The 24,876-nt window shown below is 41.0% G+C and overlaps 1 protein-coding gene across 2 annotated transcripts; it reads left to right on the top strand.

Annotated features, from left to right (window-relative positions):
• The first annotated feature begins 43 nt into the window (after positions 1-43).
• GDAP2 (ganglioside induced differentiation associated protein 2) lies at positions 44-23,392 on the top strand. 2 transcript variants are annotated; one of them, XM_064644548.1, is made up of 14 exons: positions 44-158; positions 1,622-1,868; positions 3,361-3,500; positions 6,519-6,672; positions 8,214-8,302; positions 10,407-10,483; positions 11,095-11,254; positions 12,910-13,060; positions 13,949-14,025; positions 15,377-15,453; positions 16,025-16,164; positions 16,775-16,829; positions 21,550-21,693; positions 22,610-23,392. In XM_064644548.1, the coding sequence occupies exons 2-14, from the start codon at positions 1,693-1,695 to the stop codon at positions 22,655-22,657; spliced, it is 1,488 nt and encodes a 495-aa protein (XP_064500618.1). In that variant the 5' UTR covers positions 44-158; positions 1,622-1,692; the 3' UTR covers positions 22,658-23,392. The 2 variants fall into 2 exon arrangements, with proteins under 2 accessions (XP_064500618.1, XP_064500619.1); XM_064644549.1 differs by lacking the exon at positions 44-158 and adding an exon at positions 2,397-2,567 and having other exon boundaries at positions 1,753-1,868.
• The last annotated feature ends 1,484 nt before the right edge of the window (positions 23,393-24,876 follow it).

Genomic DNA, 24,876 nt, shown 5'->3' with positions numbered 1-24,876 from the left:
CACCGCGGGCCCGGCTGGAAGTGCGGCGGCGAAGCTCCGCCCGGGAAGGGAAGCGGAAGCGCGGCGGCCGCGGCGCTTCCCTGGGTGATGTCGCCAGGCGGGCGCCGACCGGGACCCTCTGGCCGGGCGGGGCTGGCGGCGGCTCTGCGGCTCTGCCCGTGAGTTGCCGCGCGGTTCCGCCGGGGGACAGCGCGGGCAGGGAGCGGGTGGAGCCGGGCGGGGGCCCCGGCGATGCGCGGTGCCGGTGTCCTGGATGCGAGAGGTGGGAGAGGCAGCGCCTCCTCCCAGGCAGGGGCCCCGCACATCGCCTCGGGGGTGTAGGGACCTCCCAGCGCTCTGTGCCCCGTTCCCAGCCCGTCATCCCGCCGGGGCCGCCTCCGCCGCGGGTGGGCCCGGGCACCGAGCGTGGGGGAAACATCCCGGAGCAGCGCCGCTCCTCCTGCCTCTTACCCAGACCTCTGGTTTTGGCTGTTCGTCAGGGGGAAGCCGCTGTTGTAGATGAGCTTTTGGTTAGAGCCAGTGCAACCGCTCTTCCCTTCTCGCTCGTCGCCTTTCTCCCAGCTTTTTCTGGCAGAAATCTTATTTAGATGCTCTTACAGCTGTCATTGTCCCATTGTCAGCCTTTATTACCCCTCAGTGTGAGCTTGGATGCTTGGTTGTTTTGTTGTTTTCTCCTAGCTAATGAACGTGCTTTGTAATCCACGTTTCACAATTACCCCTTGCGGATGCAATCTCTTTTAAATTATTATCCATTATGAACCTGTGAAAAGAGTTAAGTAGTATGTGTGTATGTCAAAACTGAAGTTACTGCTGTGGTTATGTTTGTGCTAGTATGATTCACTAGTGTAGTTTAGCAGTCACAATGAAAATGTAGTAGCCTTCATCTAGCAACCAGTGTCATCTTAGGCTTTAAAAAAAACTAGTCTGATGCCAGAGTTCAGTTTCAAATTCGTTGGGCCAGCATTCAAAATTACAGCTTTATTCTTTCTTGCAAAACTTATTTGGGTGAAGGGGTTTTGTGCCTGAGTGCACAACTGTAAGAACTATGTGACAGTAAATCTAGTTTGCAGTGGTTCAGAATTCACTGAACTGCAAGGGCTGTATGATTTGGAGGGAGGGAGGATGTTTTCATAGCTTTGTTTGTAAGGTTTGTGGTTTGGGGGGCATTGTGGTTTGGGAAGCTGTGTATTTTTTTTTGTTTTGTTTTTTCCAAACAAATGGCCCTGGGCCGTATTCCTCTGAAGGAATAGATGATACATACCCTGCTACAGATTTGCTTTTTGTTTAGCTAAAGAAATAACACTCTTCAGGAAGACTGAGGTCCACTCTACACTTGGGAATTTTTTGTCACTGTTTCCAAAATAAAAGATTACAAGTCAGTTAGACCAATTTAGCAGAGAGGGTGTTTTCACCTTGCACTGTTGGAAAAGGTGTGTCTCACTGCGTTTGCATTGCCTTACCGGTAACAAAACAGAAAGAGGGAGTGCTTGAGTGAGAAATCAATGTTTTTCTGTTTTCTGCTAGTTGTAATTGTATTGTAGTCTTGTGAGAGGTCTGGCTCCACAGGAGAATTACTTTCAGTGAACAGCTGGTGACCCGGTTTGATTTTCTTTCTTTAAAGCACCTGGAAGACTCCAGTGAGAATTGGAGTGTGATAAGTTAACAGAGAAAGGGAGTTGTTGTTTCCATCCCATGGATCCCTTGGGTGCTCCTTCCCAATTTGTGGATATTGACACTCTGCCAGGCTGGACTGATGCCTATGAGGCCAAGCAGCTGGACTCTCACCAAAATCCTGTTGGAAAGGCTCAAGTTGATGTTAGATCACCTTTTCCATACAGGAAAGACATCAATGAAAAAATAATCTTATGGTAAGTTCCATGTGGCCCTGGTGTGTCTGTCATCACTTTTCCATTTACTGCAGGATCTGATTTCCTCATATAATGATCACTGCTGTAGAATAAAACCTTGAAATCCTCTCTTCTAGAATCAAACATTACAGATCTGGGAAGAAAATAATCTTTTTGTTCTCTATAAATTTGCAAGTCTGAGATTTTGCTCCACCACAGGTTATAAATTGCTTGCTCATAAGCAGTCCTTGGTGCAACAGTCTGGAGCTGTACTTCCTACTGTGATGCTGTATGTTTAATATCAAAACCTAGTTGGGCACTTTGATATGAGGTTTTTAATTTTTTTCAAATATGCTTGCTGTCTACTAGCTTTTTTCTGTATTCTGCTTTCACTTTTCTGATTTAAATCAGTATTTCTTTCTTTCATGTGGTTTGGGCACTTCCTCTTCCCCTCCCCCCCATTCTGTGCTTTGTCTCCATGAATCTGTTGATAAAGTACAGTGTGCTGAGGTGAACTTACTCCATCCGTTTTTATTTACTGTAACTCAGATTCATGAACCTACTATCTAGAAGAATAACTCTTTATTAATCAATGTGAAGAGAAAAGGATTTCTCAGGGACACAGATTCAGAGAACCTCTCTCTGGGTAATACATGCAGGAAATGGGACTGTTCGTGGATTTCCTGAACCTGATTAAATAAAAGAAGAGAGGAGTAAAAGGTTAAATATCTCTTATGACTTGGGCTTGGGTGTAATAAATGTGTGCAATTTCAACTATTATTTGAATCTCTCCCTGTGCGTGGGAATCTTTATTTCCCTTCCTATGGTCTTTGATCCCAAAATCCCCAATGACTGCTGCTGTGACAAAAAGCAGGTCAGTTCTGCTACTCCTCTGTCTCTTACGCATCTCTGCCTTGTTTATCTTCTGCATGTCTGATCCTTAAACACCAGAATGAACATGATCAAATTGTGGGTTCACAATTTGGGAACAAAAGCAAAGAAAACTTGTCCAGCTGCAGTGTCACTCTAGTGGTCTGAGGAAGAGCAGCAGCAGTAAGGTGCCCTGGATAGTGTGTAAGCAACCCAAAAGAAGTACATTGAAAAAATTGTTGACAATTTGAAAGTAATGTAGCACAAGGATTGTCCTCTTACCTTGAAAGAAAATATGCGGGTTTTTGGAATGTATTACACTCCATCAGTTTAACAAGCTGCTTTGCATGTTTGCTGTCTGAACTGCCCTACGTACAACTAGAACATAGTTCTATGCCTTTACATACATCCCTAAGCTACTGCTGAGGCTGGGAGTTTTTAAGGGGCTGACAGTTTGCGTGCAGTCTGTTTTCATCAGATAGAGGCAAAGGATGATTCGGCATATCAGGGTGTGCTACGTTGTGTGGGCACTGGAGTACTGTTGAAGCTTTTCCTGTAACTTGGCATTTCCTTGCTTGTCAGCACTTATTTGAGAATATCCTGCTTAATCGTACATTTAGCCTGCAATAAACTGTTTCCTCAGGAAAGGAGATGTCGCGTTATTGAACTGCACGGCCATTGTAAATACCAGTAATGAGTCTCTCACCGATAAGAATCCAGTATCTGAAAGTATATTCATGCATGCTGGGCCTGACCTGAAGGATGAACTCCAGAAGCTCAAAGGTAAGCAGCCAGAGACATTTTTATCTTATTGAAAACTACTAGCTTTGCATAGCATAAAGCATCAGGATTGGGGCATAAACTAAAAAGGTACAGCTTAGCCCTCCCCCCCAACAGCTGGTGTTAATTGTGAAAAAAAATGGAGGAAATACACACTAATTAGTCTCTTTTTGCTGTTCACATTCCAGATAATTGAAAATCTGTGGCAGATGTTTGAGTTGATGAGCCCTTACTTTGTGATACAATAATTCCCATTGTTATCTGAAGCCATTTTGAGCAGTTAGCTTATCAGACCTTTTGCTCAAGGGACCACTCTTGTACATCTTCAGATTTTGCTTTTATCCTGTTCAGTGTGTTTACACAGTGAAGATGGGAATTGAAGTTCACCATTGCAAAAATTAAGTGGATTCTATTATACACTTTGTGTATCCTCTTTCAGGATGTTAAAATACACACAGTCTTTCAGGAAACTATAAAAATAATAGATGAATTGATAAAACACTGCATGTCTAAATAAAGTCCTTGTGCCTGCTTAAATTGATTGATTCACTTGTGTCTTGTGAACAACAAGTTACTTTATTGGAAAGTTACAAGACCAGCCCTAATGCAAAGCTATTCTGGAAATGGATGAGGTTTGCCTAGATTCTTTATTAACAGAGTTTATGGCTGACAATGAGATTTAAAAACACACGGCTTTTTTTTCATCTAACAGGCACAGGGAATAAGGGAGGAACAAATAGTTTATAGTTATCCAAGGTCATAGAGGAGTCTAATAATGTTCACAGGTAAAAATTCACATTTATAGTTATGGTACTGAGCTGAATTTTGAGACCAACCAGTCCCTGTGTAGTACTGCTCACTCTGTTGGGTAACAGCTCAGTCTCCATATGTAGTAACAAAATGGATAGAAGAGCCATAATATTTTTAAGTTAAACTCTCTGTAGCTTAAACTACAAATGAATAGACATCCTCTGTTCTTACAAAATTATGCTTTGCTAATTCAACTTGCCTTTTGTGAATAATCTGAAAGTAAAACAGGAGGAACAGTAGCCATTTAATAGCAGAGTGAAAATTCAGTGTGTCCTGTGGGTGGAAATGACTGTTAAAATCCACCAGGTGCTATAGAATATTTAGTAGCCTGCTATGTACTCCAGAATCCAAATAAAATTGGGTTTCTCGTGAGGTGGGAAGAGAGGGACAACATTTCAAGGAGTCCTTAAAGTTTGAGATCTGTCAGCTCTGTAGGGAGTTGTTCATCTTAGCTTCTTAAATTTCCTTTTACCATGCTGAATTATGTGTAGTTTTGCATCCTCCACCCCAGTGAAGACACTGATGTCTTCTCACTGTAATGCATTCTGCATTCTGTTCACAACTCCCTGTACATGGCAGTTTTCTTTTAACCTTGTGCCAAGAGCTTTTTGGAAATCGGTTCTTCTGTGACACCCTACCGACATGTCGTGTGGGGGAGGAAGGAGAGGCTGGGTTACAGCTTCAGCTTTTGAGCACCCTAAATGTATTTGTCATGGTAATAGCAGTGGATGGAGAGTCTTAGTTAATAAATTAGTTTACTCCTTTTTGCCCTCTTTCCCCATTTAGCCTTGAAATTGTTTTCATGGGAGAATGTTTGTGCTTAAAAAATAAAAATGTATGGTCTGTGCTCTAAAGCTATAAAATGGGTGCATTTTCAGTTAGGTCTCTCCTGCTTTATTCCTACTGCTTGGTATATATTCACATTTCATAGATTCCAAGAAAAATCGTGATCTTAAAGCATGTGACGTGCTGACCCTTCAAAGGCCTGGTCTTTCTTTAAGGCTCAGCTACCTTATGTGTCCCTGGGAGCAGTGTTAGTTTTGATTAATGCAGAAATACTATAGCCTGGGGTAGGCTTGCAGATGAAGTACTATTGATTGCTTGGCTATCAACACATACTTGTTGCAGTCCAATGAAGACCTTCTGTAACAGCAATGCACAGTAGTCTTCCAACTTCAGTAATGCTTTTTCTCTGCCACACACATTTTGTAGAGGATTCAGAGTCTCCATTTTAAACTTGGAAAAAAGCTATTCTAATGTCTAAAACTTCATCAGATAAAAAATAAGATTCTGACTTTGTTCCCAGTTTTGCCACAGACCTTGACTTGTGCAGCTCATTTCCCCCTGTATCTTAAAATAAGAATAATACTTACCGCTCATTTTAGTTTTTTAAGTTTTGTAGAGATCTCCAGGCAGAAGGCATTGGGAAGTATGAAGTGTTATCTTCTATAAATGTAGTTAGAGATTACTGATGCCATATCTGGCTGTCCAGAAGTGGAGTGGACTAGACTTCACTAGGTGAAGAAGGGGAGTTCTAGCAGGCTTTTCTTCCAGGTGCTGAAGGAAAAACAGACTTCAAACACAGTATCTGTTTCCAGAGTATGTAACTGGAGGGTGCTGTGAATGGAACAATTAAATGTATTGCTTGAATTTCCTTGCCTTGGGATGAGACATCTAGTCTGTCAAGAAAGTATGATCTCCATGAGAATCATATGTCTGCCTTGTGGACAGGAAAAACTTGCAAAACAAAGCAAGATACCTCATTCTGGGAGTATAAATGGAACAAATGTTTGATCTATTCATTTTGAATAGCTTTGCCAGCAACTGGTTTGTTTAAGGAGACTTGTAATAATTTTATCCAAAAAGCGGTCTCCCCAAACCAAGTTGTTAAATTCAGAAGGACTTTTTATTGCTGGCTGTATAGTATATTTGTACCTCAGTTCTCTGCACGTTATTAAATCATTTCTTCTCTGGTTTGTCCTTATATGCATAGTTTTAAAATGAAGAGGAATGAGCACAGTTCTCTCCTCCTCAGCCTGCCTAGATGATGCTAAGCAGCTGGTATGAGATAGGGTGCTATCCTTAATATTTGATGTCTTAAGCACTGACTTATATATGAAGTGGTCTGACTTCAGGAAGTCAGGGGCTCGAATACTTCTGGCTTTCTTACCATGACATGGACATTTATGTTTGTGTTTTATTTTTTCTCAGGTTGCAGGACAGGCGAGGCTAAACTCACCAAAGGGTTTAATTTGGCTGCACGTTTCATCATTCACACAGTGGGACCCAAGTACAAGAGCCGGTATCGCACCGCGGCCGAGAGTTCTCTGTACAGCTGTTACCGCAACGTCTTGCAGCTCGCAAAGTAAGCACACCACAAGTTGCACAAGGGTTTGCCATCTGTGCTACATCTGTTCTAGAAACTCGGGTCTGCACAAAGGCCAAATGTCTGTGCATACCTTCCTGTGTAAACCGGGTTTGGTTAAGGACATGAAAACATTAGTGACTTCATTGTATGCTTGGTGCCTTTTGTTATCTATGCTGCGGTGTAGATAAAATGTGAAGAGAGATCTGAGCTGGTTCAAGTCCTGAAACGGTGTAGCTAGAGCTGTGCAGCATTCAGTTACTCAAAGGAGAAACAGCATTAATGATTGCATTGGATTCTGTGCAGCAAAAAGCTTTAAATGAGCTCGCTCAAGCAACAACTTCATGTGTGTCTGCAGCCATGTGGATAAACCCACAGGCAGATCTGACTGCTCTATCAGTTCATAAATTTGACCTCTCTGCCTTCATACGAAAGAAACCTAAAATTCTAAGTCAAGGTGTAAGGTTACTTGTAAATCTACAGTTGCTGCAGCTGGGTTTGTAGTTTTTTCCTCTTTCATCAGTGGTATTTTCTACTTCCTCTTAACTAACAGGTTTGGGGTTTTTTCTATTTTTCTGTGTTTTTTCCTATATTCCGTTCTTCTTCTGTGACAGCTGTTGTAATGGCAGCAGTCAGAAAATATACCTGAGCAACAGCAGTGTCGGAAAATATACTTAACAATGTCATACAGTTGGGAAGATCAATACTTCCAGGGCTGGACTGTGCATTACGGTGCAATAGTAACTGTTTCATAATCAAGATTACAGCTAAAGTTTCTAGCATGTACCAGTTTTGTTCTACCTCAGAAGTAACAAGCAAAGTCAGGCCCAGATTGAAACACATTGAAAACAATTTTAAAATTCTGATAGTTCTGCATACAGAATGCCTTTCAGTCAATCTATTTTCTAGAGTTACTTTGGATGTTTGTGAAATTGTCTACAAACTGAGCTTGCTCAAAGTTCTCTCATGAAAGTTGTTGACAGCTCTGCTTTACTCTTCTGAAAATTTGGCTCAGTGCTGGAAGCATCCTACTGATTTTAAAGTATGCGTCACTTCATTCTGATGATTTTCTAATCATAGGTAGGATTGAGTAAACCACGTCCAGACCTCTAACAAAACAAGTGATAGGTCAGGTGAGGGAACAAAGGAGTGTTTGCAATACAGAGCACCTTCTTTTCCCTTCCTTCTCCTCACTGTCAGTCCTATACAGGAAGGAAAGTAATTTGGAAAGGATTACAGGGAGCTTGAGGGAAGAACTTAATTTAGGATACAAGAAACTGCAAGAACAGTGTAGCTGAGGCAGGAGGAGAAACCTGAGAACAAGCACCAGAGGAGACTGTGTGCAATAATTAATGGTTCTCTCCTTCTCTGCTTAATGGTGGTATGTATACATCTTGCCAGGGGAGAATCCTGCAAAAACCTGAAAGAGGGTTACTGCTGCATAGAGCCAGGGAAAAATTGTTGGTGTTACCTACTGTGCTGACAGACATTTGTTCACACCTGACCATCTATTCATTTGTGTCTCTTTTTCTGTATTTCAGGGAACAGGCAATGTGCTCTGTAGGATTTTGTGTCATTAACTCTCTGAAAAGATGCTACCCCTTGGAGGATGCAACCCACATAGCACTGCGTAAGTTTGTTGGAAAGAAACATAAACTGTAAAAGTATTCAGCAGGTCACTTACCTCTGACAGATTGCTGTTGATATGGGGAAACCTTTTTTTAGGGGTCTGTAGTTGTTGGAGGCTGTAAAAAGGCCTTCCGTGGTTGATCAGGAAATGGAAGCTAAAAACAAGTGAACCTTTCTCTGTTGGGAGGTCATCAGTAAGGATCCACGAGTATCTGTGCTGGAACTTGCAGGCTTCAATGTATTAATTAATAACCTTGAAAAGGTGCTGAACAGTGAGGTGAGAGAGTTTGCTGGTAATAGAAAATTGTTCAGAATAGCAAAGATGAGACCTTACTGTTGAATAGCTATAAACGGACCTCAAGCAACAGTGAATTTGATCTGCTGTTTGAGTGTCATCAGCATATCCAACTGTAAACTGATATTCTTCCCCCACTGACCTACTCCTACGCGCTTCTGCCTTCACATGCAAAACGATGGGCTAACCTTAGGGAGCAAAACACTGAGATTATAATAGTTCCATGGAAACAAGGGCTCACAGGAGTTCAAAACAGCAAGCTGAGTAAGACACAACAAAATTAAGAATGTTATGCAATGAATCTGTGCTTTGTTCACCCTTTAAAGATGCACATTCAAAAAGAATATGCTAGAGAGAGAAGTTGAGGAGGTAAACAAGAATAGGAAAAGGCAAGAAATAGCAAAGTAAGCTAAAGTCTCTTTCTGAGTGGAATATACTGAACTTGAAGGCAGTGTGGGAGATGTCTATAAATTCATAAGTGGCATGGAAATGGTGAATAGGAATCAGCTGTTCACTGTCTCCCAATGTAAGAACCACCAAACAAATCCAGTATGAATTGGGTTCAGAGCAAACAAGGGGAAATGGTTCTTCTGCTTTAGCTATTTGTTTTATGGAACTTCTTAGTAAAAATCATTGCAAAAAGTTTTCAAATTGCCTTGTGTTCAAGAGAAAACTCTATTAAAGAAAAAAAAAAAAAGAAGACTACTGAAAAGAAATCAGAAAATTTCCTAGGCTGAAAAAAATCAGACAGTAATGTTATACTCACCTGGTTCTTACTTTTCCTTTGCCTCTTTTTCATTTCTATTGGCCTGCTTCCATCTGCTTTTCACCAGCCAGTACCTGGAGCTTCCTGCAGGGTGGTACTGCATGATAGGAAAGTTGTTGCAGATGGAAGGAGTGGGTTTTCCTCTTGCTGTGCAAGCTGACTGGAGAAATCTCTCTTACCCTCTGTTTAGCAGAGATGCTGGCGCTGGAGAAACAGATTAGTCCATTGTTTTCTCCGCTGTCTGCCTGTTGATTGAGACATCTGGAAAGATCTGCTGACATGCATTCAAAACTGTTTGCTGTGGAACTGCGCGACTGCATTTGTTATGTAAAGTAATGTTGCAGGTCAACCCAATTATACGTGAATTTCTGTTCAGGAAGTATTTGGAAATAGCTTTTTTTTTCCTTCTTCTGTCTCTTGAACTCCCACTAGGGTATTTTGTGTAGAGTAACTTCTTTCATTGCTGTCTTCTGTTCTCTCTGTAGGACTATGTGCTACTTGATAAAATACTGCTAAATCAACCAATTTGTTTGGACACTTTCTCTCATGATTTACAAATATGATTTTTTGTATGCCTCTCTGGCCTAGCTGGCTCCAGAGATTTTGTGTTGCTGACCCTATCTCAGACCACCTTCTGCTGTAGCTTGCTTATATTGCTTGCCTGATAACTTAGGGCACAGTGACTTGTTCTAGGGTCATAGCAATTTGCACAGGACTCTCCAAGGGAAGGATTTGTCTTGATTTTTCAGGGCCGTAGAATCACATTTCACAGTCTGAGGAATGCCTAGTAAGTTAAAATCAAAGAGAGACTTTTTCTCTATTTGTGTCTATCACTAAAGGGAGTGAGTGGAAGTGGAACTTCCAATATGGCCTATACCTCATTTGGTGTGTTAAACTACCATTTAATCCCCACTTGCCTACAGCCTGGAACAAGTTTGTATGAGTACTGATGGCTCTCTCCTCTTCCCTCTGAGTTCTTCACTTGTAGTTTTGTGTGTACATTTCTCCTCCTGTTTCGCTAACTACATTTAATCTTCCTTGCAGGCACAGTTAGAAGGTTTCTGGAGATTCATGGAGAGACTCTGGAGAAGGTGGTGTTTGCTGTTTCTGAGCTTGAAGAGGTACCTCCTTGGTGTTCATTCCACCAAAATTCATGCATATGTTTGATCTTTTCTGCAGCAGTGTTAACTCCTGCATCGTAAAGCTGGATTTGGATTTCCACCTCAGATCACATAGACTTTTGGTCTTACAGGCATCCTTCTGTCCCCTACTAGCACAGCCTCTTTTCCAGTAGTGTTTATGCTCTTAGCGGTCACTGTGGACATGTTCAGAACCTTTTTGCTTCTGGCTTCCATGTTTCTGAGTCATGGACAGGAACCAGTACTAGTACTGATATCTGTTAGCCAGAAAGGAAATTCCTCATACAAAATTTCCTCCTTACACAAACGTGTGCTTTAAGAGGGCCAGTGTAGCTTGCCTACAGATCACCTACAAATATCTTAAACACTGCTTGCTGACCTGTTGAAATAGCAAACTTGACATTTAATGATCTGTATTCTGAGAGATGTTGGCAGTTTGACTATTGACCTCTCTTGTACATTGGACCTGCTAATGGCAGTTCCTGGGCAGAACACCCACACTGTGCTCAGGCTGCCTGCTGCGAAGGCAGACGCTGTTTAACTGAAGAACAAGGATGCGTGATAGGCCCTTCACGCATTTTTCTTGTTTGTAGGCCACTTACCAGAAGTTGCTGCCTCTGTATTTTCCAAGATCGCTGGAAGAAGAGATACAATCCTTACCTTACCTCCCTGCAGATATTGGCAATGCGGAAGGGGAGCCTGTAGTACCAGAGCGGCAGATCAGGATTACGGAAAAGCCGGGTGTTCCAGATGGTGAGTTCTTAACTGAAGTTTGGAATAAGTATCTCTGTGTGAAAATCAGTGGGGGAATAAAAGAAAAAGAAGCAGAGAGATGTTTTCCTACCTCAGTTCGCCCAAGGCAGGTTTTAATGATTCCAGTTGTCAAGCTGCCTCGTTGGCTTCATGGGTTCCACAGTAGTAACTTCTGCTTTCTGCCATGTTGTGTAGAGTGGTGTGGTTAGAGGATGCAGTAGAGCTGTTCTGTCTTTCTCGTGGGGAGAGGTGGGATGATTCATTCCCTTTGTAAATTTTCTTCCAAAGTGATTAGAACCTTTGAAGGTTTTTTGCAGAGTCTCATGCAGCCTCTAACTGAAAAAGGCATTATAGTTAATGGTCTGTCTTGTATACTAGCAAACTGTTGCTTATATGTTACCAAATGTTGTTTCAAATCATATCATTCTATTGATGTGCATCAAACCAGTAGATATGCAGTGAAAACTAGCCAAAACTCCCTAAAAGATAGAAGAACTAGATCAACCCAGAGATCAGAGTTGGGAAATGGGTATCAAAGCTTGGTGAAAGTCTTTGTAAAGAGGTAGCCTAGATGTCAGGATTGAGGTGAGATATGTATAGCAAAGCAATTTAATATATAAATGGACATAGCAGGCACATTCTGCCTTATTTATTAAGCAGTGATGTGAAAGTTTTACACTTCACCGAGCAAAGCCTTAAATTATCAAAAGCAGACAACTTGGAATGAATGTCAAAGATTTTCTGCTTTTGCATAGCCTGTTGGGTTAAGGCTGAATATGCAGTGAGGATACAGACAATTTAATTTTCCTGTTCACAGTTTGATACTTACTGTACCTATTCCTGCTGATCAGACTCCAATCTTTTTTTTTTTTCCCTGTCCAACCTGCTGGTTAGAGTGATATTTGCAGCTGATCAGTGTGAGATATTCAAACACTAGCTAATACTAGTGAAATTACTATGTTTGCATATGTAGAAGTGAATTTGTTTAGTGGAATCCTGCACCCTTGTCCTAGTATAGCCTGTCACACTAAAACTGGGAAACACAGTTCCCATCCAGATTGCCCAGAGAGGTAGTGCTAGAAACCTTAGCAATATTCCTTGCTGACAAGTGAACCTGTGCTCTTATATTTCATCACACAGTCATGTTGTAAACAATACTATCAAAATGTCTAAGCTCAGATTACCACCAGCTCTACAGCATTTGTTCAAGAAGTGTCAATGATATAAAAAAAAAAAAAACTAGGCCTTTCTACAGCACAGCTTCTGAATTGAATAAAGCTGCAGCATCTGTGCCTCTGCATACTTATTTTTCCCTGTGTGACAAGTAGGAGAACTGCAAAGCCCAAGTCACTCTCTCCAGACCTTGTTTTTCGGGAGTTAACCATTATCCCTTTGTTACAAGCTGATGACTAGAACTTCCCAGTTAGTTTTCAGGCAAACCAACATTTTAAGGGAGTCTAGTTATCAGTCATGTGCTCTAATCTGTCAGTGGTACTGGTGAGGTATCAGAGCCGCATCATGGTACGCTGTGGTTTTTGTGTTAGTCTGTAGCATGATGACTGTGTTGGCTCACTGAGACATATAATAATTCATCAGCAGCATTGCTGTCCTGTACGCTGCTCGAACGTTTTACACTGCCTTTGTTTCTACTGCAGATGCTTCAGATGAAGAGGGTCTGGAGGCAGATTTGTCTTTCATTGGTTCCCATGCTTTTGCCCGCATGGAGGGAGATGTTGATAAACAGAGACGCCTCATCCTTCAGGGACAGTTGTCAGAGGCAGCACTGCAAAAACAGCATCAGAGGAAGTGAGAATTTGCTTGTCTGTGTGAATATTTTGTGTTAGTTAGCTGTTCAGAGGACCAACCCTTATGATGACTTTATCTGTAAAGCCTAATCTTCCAGCAAGTAAATACCGATAAAGCCTGGTGTCACCCTGGATTGATGTGGTAGCCTCTTTGGCCTGAAGGGAGAAGGGAAGGGGAAGTACAAGGAAAAGAGAAGCTTGTGATGAACCCAGGAGCATACCTGGTGCCTCCAGCCAGCTGCCTTATCCGTTTGCCACAAGATGTCACTGTTCTGTCACCGCTTTTTGTAGTGGGGTCACCTGTTTCAATACTGCTCACTCCTGAGGCTCTGGGCAGATAGCAAAACAATTTTATTTTATTTATCAAATGGTATTCACCTTCCCGCTGTGGTAACCCTAATGTGCATTATCACTTCTTTAGAAACTAATTCCATGCTGGAGACCTCTTGAGGCATGGTGTTTGGCTTGTTTTGTCAGATGAGGCACACCACTCAAAGGGAGAAAAAAATCCATATTTGACACTGGTTGCTGTGTTGTTGTGTTTGACTTCTAGACTTTTTAAAGACATTTTCTTTTTTTTTCTGTCTTTAAATGGAAAAACCTCTGAGATCTTTTCAGCCCAAATGCAATGCCACTATTCTTACTAGTAGAGGTGTATTTGTTGCCCTAGTGAAAATCACTAGGTATGTAACTAAGGCACTCAATTTTATCTTTTTAACACTTCCTTCTTTAACAACTTGATAGTTGCTCCATAGGTTGGAAAACCGATTACAGAGAGGGCTCAGTCAGAAAAAGCTTGTTTTGTTGTTCCTGTCCTATATATCTTTTCAGGATTCTAATGCTAGTCCAAAGGGGGATGAGATCTGACCAGATGTTTTTAACTTTCTAGTTATAATCGCTGGCTGTGTCAGGCAAGAGCTGAAGACCTCTCTGACATTGCTTCTCTCAAAGCCTTGTACCAGACAGGTAAGTTCAGGGTACTGATGACTGAGGTATACCATCTTAAAGTGAAAATACAAAATACAGTATTTTCTTTGGTCTTGCATATACAGTGGGTCATGCTATTAAGATAGAAGGCCAAGAACTAGGCAGCACCTCTGCAGTAAAGCAGTAGTTCTGTCTTGATTGGTGTGAAAGACTGTGTGGTAAACTTCTAAACTGCTCTGCTTTAACACTGAGGCTACATGCATGTCCTGAATTACTGTAGGTTTAAATGTAATCAGTACTATTAGATTAAGCCAATGCATAAGGTGCTCTGTGTGAGATAGTTCTTATTTTGATCTGAATTACCTATACCCTTTTGTTACAAAGAAATGAACGTTGCTTTCAGATGGTTAGTGTAGAACGTAGGCAGTTACTAAAACAACTTTTAATACAGCTCTCCTGAACAAAATGACTTGCTTTATTTCCCTCAGATCAGGTATGTGTTGCTCTCCTCTGTATGCCTCTCCTAGTACTGGTGGCCCAGTACCATGGGAAGCACATTTTGCAACCTTGAGTTCAGTAGATGGGGAGATTAGGGAGAGATTCAACAACCCAGTGAAGGGTTCAGTGAAAGAAAACAGCTGCAAGGTCTTTGCAGCCTGGGAAGCGGAGGTGGGGAACCTAACTCTTCAGTGCACTTTAGATCTTTAGTTAGCATCATATTTGGACACAAAATTTGCCATAGACTCAATGGCTTATTGCTGCTTTGCACAAGGATGGAAGAAACAGGCAAGTAGTCAGGTGTCAAAAGCATAGCTGTGTTTCTGCAGAGAAAGTCTGTTCAATGCTTTGGCTGATATCTTTGGCCTCCTGAAAATCCAGATGCTTACCTTGATCTTTGTGCAAATACAAAGGCTGTGTGATACCTTCTGCTCAGTAGCTGCAAATTTAAGTTCTTTTGTTTGCCTTAAACAAGGCTGCGTGGGCTGCAGGAGGACCATAAGGTGTGCTCTGGGAATCAGTGCATTGGATTTCAGAACTTGGTTTCTTGGAAGAGATTTGCTTCAGTGGTAGAACTCCAAGTGAAGTTTGTTTGTTTTTTTTTAAATAAAAAACATGCTATTACTTGATATTTAGGTAAATATGGAGTATACAGGCAACATAAAATTGCAGTCCTTAAAACTTAACTTTTCAGATGTGACGCATGCTCTTTTGGATCAAAATAAATACTGGTATAGTGAGAGCAGTAACTCTAAGCATATTTCCTCTGCTGGAAACCAGGTGCATTGCAAAAATTCTGAGCTGTGGCTGGTTCTCCCTGGTTTGAAAGGGACCAACTCCAAAACTTGGCATGACTGAGAGAAGTTGAGACATATTTTTCTTTCTTTTGTAGGTGTAGATAACTGTGGCCGCACAGTGATGGTGGTGGTTGGAAGGAATATCCCTGTAACATTGATAGACATGGAAAAGGTAAGGCTTTGTAAAACCAGAGTTGTGTAGGTTGCATGTGAAATGTTCAGAATATAAGAGGCTAATTATAGGAATAGTTCAGTGTTAATACTAGAAACATTATCTGTAGAAAACTTAAAATACATTAAATAGAAATTTATTTTATAGGCAGATAAAAGTATGTATTCCCTTACAAAGCTACATGTGCTTTGGGGTGACACTTTTCAATTAGATACTGGTCTGTTTGTAGAAAAAATAGGGCTGATATGGACTCCTTTTTCTTCTCAAGAAGGAAGGGACTTTCCCTGCTTCTGTAACTGCCAAGAACATGAAGAGTGAAATGTAATGAGTCAAATTAGTTTTTCATGGGAACGGCAAGAATTTATCTCCATTTGTGAGGTCAGATAGGCAAAAAAGACATCCAAGTTACTACAGTCAAGTTGAAGACTTGGAATGCTTTTGTAGCTGAAACATAATGCCATCCAGCCTCATGATTCCTGATTTCCAGATGAATTAAAGGAAGCAAATTAAGATGTAATGCAACTGTGAAAGGGTTCTTTGCAAATATCAATTTCATTTCTTTCTGTCTTAGGCTCTCCTATATTTCATCCATGTCATGGATCATATTGCAGTGAAGGAATATGTCTTGGTGTATTTCCATACACTCACAAATGATTACAATCAACTAGACTCTAATTTCTTGAAGAAACTCTATGATGTTGTTGATGCCAAGTAAGTGTCAATAGGAGAAGAACACATTCTGGTCTTCCACTGTGCTATGCAAATATTTGTCATTCCCTGTATGTGGTTTCCCGTTTATTTGTGACAGAGTTTTGCTGGGACAAAGACCTAAATGACTTACAAAGGCAAGAAAAAGGAAGATTGTTTTCTTTCCTTCTCCAAGCCATCTGTTAAACCAGAAGTTCTGTCCTCTGCAGTGTCCCTTTTGGAGCTGCTAGGGAGGTACACTGGTTGTATTGTCTGTCAGTATCCAAAGCTGGAGCATTTGGAGCCTGGCTTTGTTGAAGTATGTTGCTAGTTTTAAGGGAAGAGGCCTGGGTAACACTGGCATCATAATTTGTCCTTAACTTCCTTTCACTGTCCACTTGAAAGACTGCAGGCTGTGATGTCTTTGAAAAATAACCATTCTGCTTTGCTGCTTTTTTTTTTCCTCTTCTTTTACCTTTACATTTACTTTTTGGTATCTGTCCTTACATTAAATCTAACTTTTTAAAATTACATCACAGGCACTTATGCAAAATTATCTGTTTTGACAGTTGGGTTGTGTAGGTGAACTCAATGAGAAGTCACTTTTAAATAATTTTTTCTCTCTCTACTCCAGGTACAAGAGGAATTTGAAGGCACTATATTTTGTCCACCCAACATTTCGTTCGAAGGTGAGAGAAATAGTACAAAAGAAACAGATTTTGTACAACACACAACAGATTTTGTGTGTTGGTGGAGTAGCGTTTAAGCCTGTAGTATGAGGAATGTGGAGGTACATATATATATATATATATATATATATATAAGACTTCCAAATGAAGCAGTATCTTCTGGATCTACAGTCAGAACTTGAAATTCATCCTCACCTTTGATCTAGCTGTAGTCTTCCAGCCTTTGTGATAAGCTGAACCCCAGTGGGGTGCAAGCTGTCTGTGCCCTGTTTTATCAGTCCTCTTAACAGAGAGAGGTGGAAGTTTTGGGTCCTCTTTCTTTCAGAGAGAAAGATTTTGTCCTTGTTGCTGCTGTGTGGTTAGCAGGGTGGCAAACCATGACCAAAAACTCTGGAAATTTTTTGTGTAGTTCATGTTCTGGGTGTTTCACCTTTTCTTTCCCCACAAGAGGTATCACATATGTGCTACAGATCGCTTAAGAGCTGCCCTGGTGAGGGCAGAGGGCAGCGTGTCAAGCAGCAGTGAGATTAGTCTGGATTAGAACGTGTAGTGTAGCAAAGAAAGATGGGAAGAATGCCTTTGATGGAGTGCAGAAAAATCCTGTTAAGCCTTCAGGAGATGAAAAACTGAACTCGTCATGCAGTAAGATCTGTGTGGGGCAACAGAACGTGGAGCTGGCTCCCGTCTGTACTTCATACCCACGACTCATATTGCAGCAGTATGAGTACTTCAGATGAACTGTCAGCAGCAGCCCTTTCTAAAATTTTTGTTTGTCCTATTAGAACAGTTAGAAATGTGATCCTCCATATTCACTTCAGATTAACCTCTGTGTTTATTCTGCTTTTTGCTGACATTGATTAAATTCAAGAAAATTATATGCCTGGAAAAAAACATCTGTTTGCACATGTTCAGCAGGAATTTCTTTGACTGCTAAATTTCTAGAGAGTCCTTTCTTTGCGTGTGCACAGCTGGGACACCATGAGACTTGGAGCTTCCTTGTTTTTATATAGCTAAGGCTGAGGCTTCCCAACAGCATACCTTCCAGTTTCAGTTAGGATATTAATTATTCCCACAGGGTACAGATCTGAAGTCTTGCATGCTAGAATTAGAGCTTCCAGCTCTGATGCTCCTGAAAATGTAGGAGCTGGCACAGAACATTACTAAGGTCACAAAGTTGAGTGGAAAAGCTGAAGCTAGGAAGCACTAATATATTAGATTCTCAGCAGCATTTCATCCCCCTCCTCTCTTCCCATACATTTCTGGTTGGTTGAGAAACGTTTTTTTGGTGTCTATTGCCATCTTGTCTGTCCCTTTGGAAACTGCAGTGGGACTTGACAGATCTGTGGGGGAAGCAGATGGTGGTGGGAAGCAGGGAGGGTGAGAGACACAGAGTTCTCTGACTTGCTGGAAATAGTATTGGGTTGTATCCTATTCTGGCAGCACAGCTGGAGGCAAAAGAGAATGTGTATCCATGTCTTTGTGCCAACTGAAGGCAAGTGGGATTGCTGCTGACTGTTGCATGGACTATCAGTTTATGAAACATGATGGGGAATAAGCAGCAGAAAACGTGGAGAAGAAGGTGGCTGCTAAGAGGGAATGATTTTTCTCTCTCCTTTTTTGGCAATTTCAGGGCTCTTGTCCCCATGGAAGATTGCTAGCTCAAAAGCTTCAAATTTCTTCAAAAATGTTTGGCAGGTTCATCTTCCTATTTGGAGCACTGAGTTCCTCCCCTAGCAGTAGTGGAAAATACCCCATGCCTCAAATGCAGGAGGAAGGCTTGTGCGTTCATGTGACTTCCCAAACACATCACCCTTGTACATAGATCTCATTCTTAAATCTCTGATATAAACTGTGCATTTTACAGCAGTATTGAATCCTGTCACAGCGAATGGCTGCCATCTGTTAGAGTCACTTTTGCTTATTTATGGGCTAAAAGGGATCAAGAGGCTTTTCATCAAGGCTTTTGGAAACTCAAAAGCCCCTAGAAAAGCATCATAGTTCTCAATGTGCTTCGTGATGCCAACAGTGATTCTTTGTTTGGTTTCTAGATATGAAACTGTTGCAAATTATGTCTTTTCTGAGGATAATTGCCTGTCTAGAATTCATGGAGTTTGGTATGCAGGGAGGAGGGTTACAGAGTAACTGAAGCAGGGTATGTCATTGTGCCATCCATTTTTGTACACTGATCCTGAATTCTCTTGTGCTTTTGAAATTTGACTGTTCTTGTGATGAAATAGGCATCAGCAGTTTTTTAGGCTGGCAGCAGCCCCTGCTGTGTGCACACTTCATTGCCAGGCCTTAGGTCAAGATACCCATGAAATGCCATCACAAGTTCCTTCATACTCTTGCTTGTAAATGTGTTTCTTCTTGTTATTGCTATAGCTGCTGATATATAAAGGAAGGGCTTTGGGGGGCATTTTTGTGTGAATCTTCTTGACTCTCTTCTTCTGAGACCACTTCAGACCAACCTTTTTGGAGCTCATGGTCTGAGCTGACACATAAATGGCTGGATTTGAAACAGTCTCATCCAGAGAAATTCTGTTTTCAGAAATTGGCTGTGAATCAAGAATGTTTCAAAACCGAAACGTGCCTGAATACTCAAATTAGATATTCATAATCATCATAATATTTGTATTTGTCTTGAACAATTTTTGTTTTGTTTTTTTCTATAACAGTCCTAAAAGCAGTTTCTGGAGATCAGATGCCGATATAAATGTTGTTGCAAATCACTTTTGTCTTTTTTGTATGCAAGATCCTTCCAATTGCAATAAAATTTCCCAGATTTTAGTAAGTTTGTCTTTGAGATATGACCAAGTTAAAGCATTAGTGACACACCTAATCTGTGTTGTGCTGGTTTTCTGTAGGAGACAACTGATACTTTTAACTGTGGTTTTATATCTTGGCAGAATGACTTTGATAGCCTTTTATTCAGAACATCAGGACATGAAAAATGAAAGAAAACTTCAGCAGATGTCTAGATTTTTAACTTTGACTGCTCTGGCATAACTTATTCTGCTTTTAGTGTATTAACAGGGATTTGGTATAATTTAAATTTTCATGTCCAGTTACCAATAAGGAAATAGCTGCTCTTGTATTACTGTTTCTGTAACCTGTGATTATGAAGAATGGAGGTAATAGAAAAATTCCCTGGAAATGTTTCTCCCTCCTTCCCTTCTTTCTATGTAACTGGGTAGGATGTGTCAAACTGCAGTAGATTGTATACTGATAGGGAGGAGGGGTGGGGAAAACCACTTTTCCCAATAGCAATTTTTGTGATGGCTGCAAAAATATTCCCTGTTAGGCTTTTATGCATTAAATATCCATAGCAATTATGTTTAATGATTGTCATTCATAACACACCTTGAAAGGCATGCTACTTTAGTACAAGATTGAGAAGGTATTTTTCATTCATTAAACTGTCATCTAGTGTCACTCATAAGAGATCTTATTAGAAAAATATAGTGAATAATAGATGCCAGTAATAATCTGTCTCCCTGCTTTCTGCTAACATAAATATCTAATTCTGCCCTTAAAATAGAGAACTGATCTCAATGTTCTGTCCTGTTCTTTACCTCCTTTTCACTTTTCATTGTCCTTTTCTCATTAAAATATGCTGTTTTGAGGGAGGCAGCAGAGTTATTCCAAGACAGTTTTGTGGGACTGACTTTTTCTTTAAATGTTCTATTCAGGCAGATAATTTTTATTGACCTAATGTTTTGGTTTATTTTAAACTCTTGCTTTCCCTCAGGGCTTTTCTTGTGGTTTTACTTCTTTCTGTTAACTTACTGCACTCAAAGTAAAACTATCCAACAGAGTGGCAAGAATGGTCAAGGTTGTAAGGGAGGACCCTTGGTCCAGCCCCCTCTGCTCAATATGGGTCAGCAAGAGCTGGGTGCCTAGGACCACATGAGTAGTCCCTAATATGAGCATTTGTAACTTATAGAGCAGTTTTTTCTTCCCCTTCATTCTGCCAGGAAAAGACAAGATAAAAAATAAACAAGAAGTAATACAATGCTTTTGGAAGCAAGGTAGGTTGAAACGATAAAGTTGTGCAGTCAATCTAAACAGGAATATTTAATAAGTTGTAGAAGTATCAGTGGTGTCTTAGTGGTCTTCGCAAAACAAAAATTCCATATCCTATTTATATCCGAAAGAGAGAGAGGTGTGAACACTTAAAGTAAAATCTTGTAGAATAAGTTGGTAGACTTATTCTCGTAGAGGTAAATTGATAAGACTTTGATAAAAAAGGTGATAAAACAAAAGGACACATTCACTCAGCCAATCCAAAGAAGAAAGGAGATTTCAATAGAACATTTGAACAGCTGAACAGCTCTCTCTCCCTCTCATTGGCTTTTTGTGAAAACTTGAATGCGAAGGGTTGAAAATGCTTCTGACAGAGTCAAAAAGCTGGCTAACTGGGAGTGAAAACATGCCACTATACTGATGGGTTTTTGAAGTCAAATAGCAGAATAGCTGTCACTCTTGAACAGTAGAAAGGAACCTTAAACTGGCAGCTGGGCAGAAAACACTAGCTTGAAAGCTCACAATACGGTGCTTACTAGCAGTCAGCAGTGTGTACTTCCTGACCTAGTTATGTTATTGGGATGATATTAGTGTTTCAAGTTTAACTCAAGCCTGTTTAACAATGGAGTGTTATTTTGATCTTGAAGGTTTTGAAACACCACCGTGTTAATTTGTTTTCGTTGGGATTTATTTTCAGGTTTCAGCATGGTTTTTCACAACCTTTACAGTCTCAGGGCTAAAGGACAAAATCCACTATGTGGAAAGCCTTCAGCAGTTATTCGCAGCCATACCCCCAGAACAGATCGATCTCCCCCCTTTTGTCCTCGAGTATGATGCCAGGGTAAGTGATTGCATGTGGCCAGCATGAGTGGAGCTCTTGTGCTCTCCCATTCTGCTCTGTGAGAGCCTTCAAAGGACTGACTTCCATATTCTAAGAATGGGGAGAAGACAGGGGGAAGGTTCCTGGAGAGTCTAATTGTTCTTCTGTGAGTAATGATTCTCTTAATTTTTCGTCTACATCAGCCCAAGCAGGGGCCTTGGCTAAGAAGCAGGATACTTTGCCATTAAAGCAGTCTCCTATGTGCATAAGAGGCAAAGTTCCTTTCCTCAGCCCAGGACTGTAACATAACACACTAAGAGTCTGTGGATAAGATAATATTCATGTTACATACCTGCCATATACCTTACACTGACTGGAAAAAAGAATTAGTATCTGTGTTTCATCTTCTCTGTCCCACATATTAACAAGCATGCAGGAAAAGGGAAGAAAAAAAAAAAACAAAAACACCTAGGAAAAATGGAACCATAGAAGAATGCCCTGCCTTTGTGTCAAACCCTCCACCTCTTCCCCCCTCAACCCCAGGTCTCTGACCAAATGATGGAATGAATATGGTTTGCATTGGCAAAATCATTCCAAAGAGGATGTGATATAACTACAAAGCAATAGCCAGGCCTGTGTGTGTGCATTAGCAGCTTTGTCTTGAGTTATTGGCTATGCCAGCATTCATGGCTCCCTTGTTTCACAGCTTTGGTTTCATGCCAAAAGTTCAACTTGTGCTTTTTGCTCAAAACAGAGGCAAAACTGAGGCCTATTTCTGCCTGTTTACCAGCACAGTCCTCTACTGGGTGAATTGTGGCAGTCACTATCTTATGAAAGACACGAGTACCTAATTATTTCTGCTTCTTTGTCACCATTATTGCACCAAAGTGTATTGGAGAAGACTTTTGTTCAATTACTTGTTCTGTTCTCATTGCAGGAAAATGGGCCTTACTACTCTTCTTATCCTCCATCCCCTGACTTGTGATCTGCAGTCCTGTGATGCTGCCAGTTTCCCATGGATCCAATGACCTGATGCCTGCCAAAACCTGTGCATTTGCCCATGTACAGAATTCAGAGAGAGGGTTTTCCTTCCCCAGCTCTGGTATTTTTTTACTGATGAGATATTTTCAACACTCAAGCAATCAGAGAACTTTATGCCACTGTGAACTGTACAACTATTTCAAATATATTTATCCAATGGAAAAGCTGATTTAAAGATCACTAGAGGCATTTTTTGTTTGGTTGGTTGTTGTTGTTGTTTTTTGAACCTGTTACATTATTTTTCTGAACAGACTTCCTCTTTTCTGGGAAACCCATTCAAAGCATTCGATCATGTTTTTAACTATGACTATTTTCCAGCTCTGTTTGTAATACCCATTTCTGACTGGTCTGTACAAATATTGTGTAGTACCAGCCTGACACATCACTCATCATATGATCTGTGTTTCACATCTGATTACTTTCGCTTTCTGTTAGTACTGATTACTTTAGTCTTGACCCAACGAAACTATCTGGAATTGGGAATGCCACGTCTGCAGGCTGAACAAAGTACTACAGCCAAGCCAAGATTACTCCAAGACTTAGTACCATAACTGCTAGGTGAGCTATGAGCCTTGAAAAAGTCCCTGTCAGTTTTCATTGGATGATGTGACATGTCAGGATGCCACTACCCTCCCAGTAAGAATAAAACTGAAAAGCATTTGTGGTTTCTTTTCTCTAACTATAGCCGTTTATGTTCTCCTTTGACATGGCCAGGTGTGTTTGTATGGTAAGTGAATGCCATCTGCCTGAACTATGTATGGAGAGGAGGGGGAAATGGAGGCTCCAACCCAAACCTCTGGTGGCAGAGATTGTTTATTAGAGGTATCACTGTCCCTTTATTTGCTGTTACACTGACGCTCGCTGATTTGTGATGGACGTGATACATGCAAGAGAGCTTAGCCACAGGTTACTTGACTTGGAGGTGAAAAGTGTTTCAGCCTGCCCATGGAAAGCTAAAAGAGAAGGCTCCCTTGTAAAACATAATTGGGGTGGGTGTCCCAAGTACAGAAGGATGGAATCCCTGGTAGAACGAGTCACAACACTACTGAATATGAAAATGATGGTATGATTTTCATGATTTGATTCTGGCTGCTTTCCTGCCCCGACTTGCATCTGCTACTCACTCTTTACCAAAATTCAGTTTTCCTTGTTCTGCCAATTCTGCAATAACTACCTTGTTTAACCATAAGAAAAAGTCATTGTGAGACATCTTAGGAGGTGTAGTTATTTATGCCCATTGAGTTGGTTGGAAATGATACCCCTCTCCTGTTTAAAGATACTGTAAATTGTTGGGATAAACAGGAAAAAAATCCTCTCTTGGTCGCCCAATTGCATGTCATGATTTCTGTTTGCAGTCAGAGGTTTTCTGAAGTTCCGTCAGTTCGAAGTGCAGTGAAAGACGGGCCGTACTGACTTGCCTTTATTTCCTACCTCGGCCTCCTGGCTCAACACTGCATTTATACTCCACAGATCCTCAGCATATCGATGTGTCAGTTATAGATATAGGTAATCACTTAGCTGGGGTTTAACAGTCATGCATATACAACACATAAAAAGCAAGTGGGTTTGCTTTTTAAGTCTCCCTCAGGGTCCTTACGTGATTCCTTTATCAGATCCAAGGTGCTGCTAAAAGCTGGAAACTCTAGCACAATGGAAAACCACCTTGAGTGTTAATACTTGGGAGTGTTGCACCGTATGGTCAGTTCACATGTGATTGATTCAGCACTTTTCTGGTGGTTTTTGAGAAGGAAATAGCAGCAGTTTATACAGAGCAGCTACCACATGTCCCTCCCGCCTCTTTTCACCTAGCTGTTTACAGCTGCCCTTGTCTAGTGACTTTTATAGCCAGCACTGAATTTTCCATGCTTCTCTAACGATGTGTATAGCTTTCCACCCCCGTTAACCATCTGGTGTTTTTCACACCCGTGGCATTTTCAGTGGGGCTGCTGCAGAATAGCCAGTGTGCACTTAAGAGGCTGATTAAAGGTAATTCAGAGCTTATTGTGGAAACCGAACTCTCAGCTTGACAGTTTTTAGATGGTTTCTGTCCCTTTAGCTCACAGGTGGCTCACAGTCATAAAACCTAAACTGTTCTTGTTAGGACTCAGTCTGCACGTTTTTCAAGCCCTCATCCAGTCATTTTAAGAAATTACTTGGCTCAGT

The sequence above is a fragment of the Pseudopipra pipra genome, chromosome 2 (assembly GCF_036250125.1).
Source record: "Pseudopipra pipra isolate bDixPip1 chromosome 2, bDixPip1.hap1, whole genome shotgun sequence".
Lineage (NCBI taxonomy): Eukaryota > Metazoa > Chordata > Aves > Passeriformes > Pipridae > Pseudopipra > Pseudopipra pipra.
This window is presented reverse-complemented; position numbering and strand designations above follow the sequence as displayed.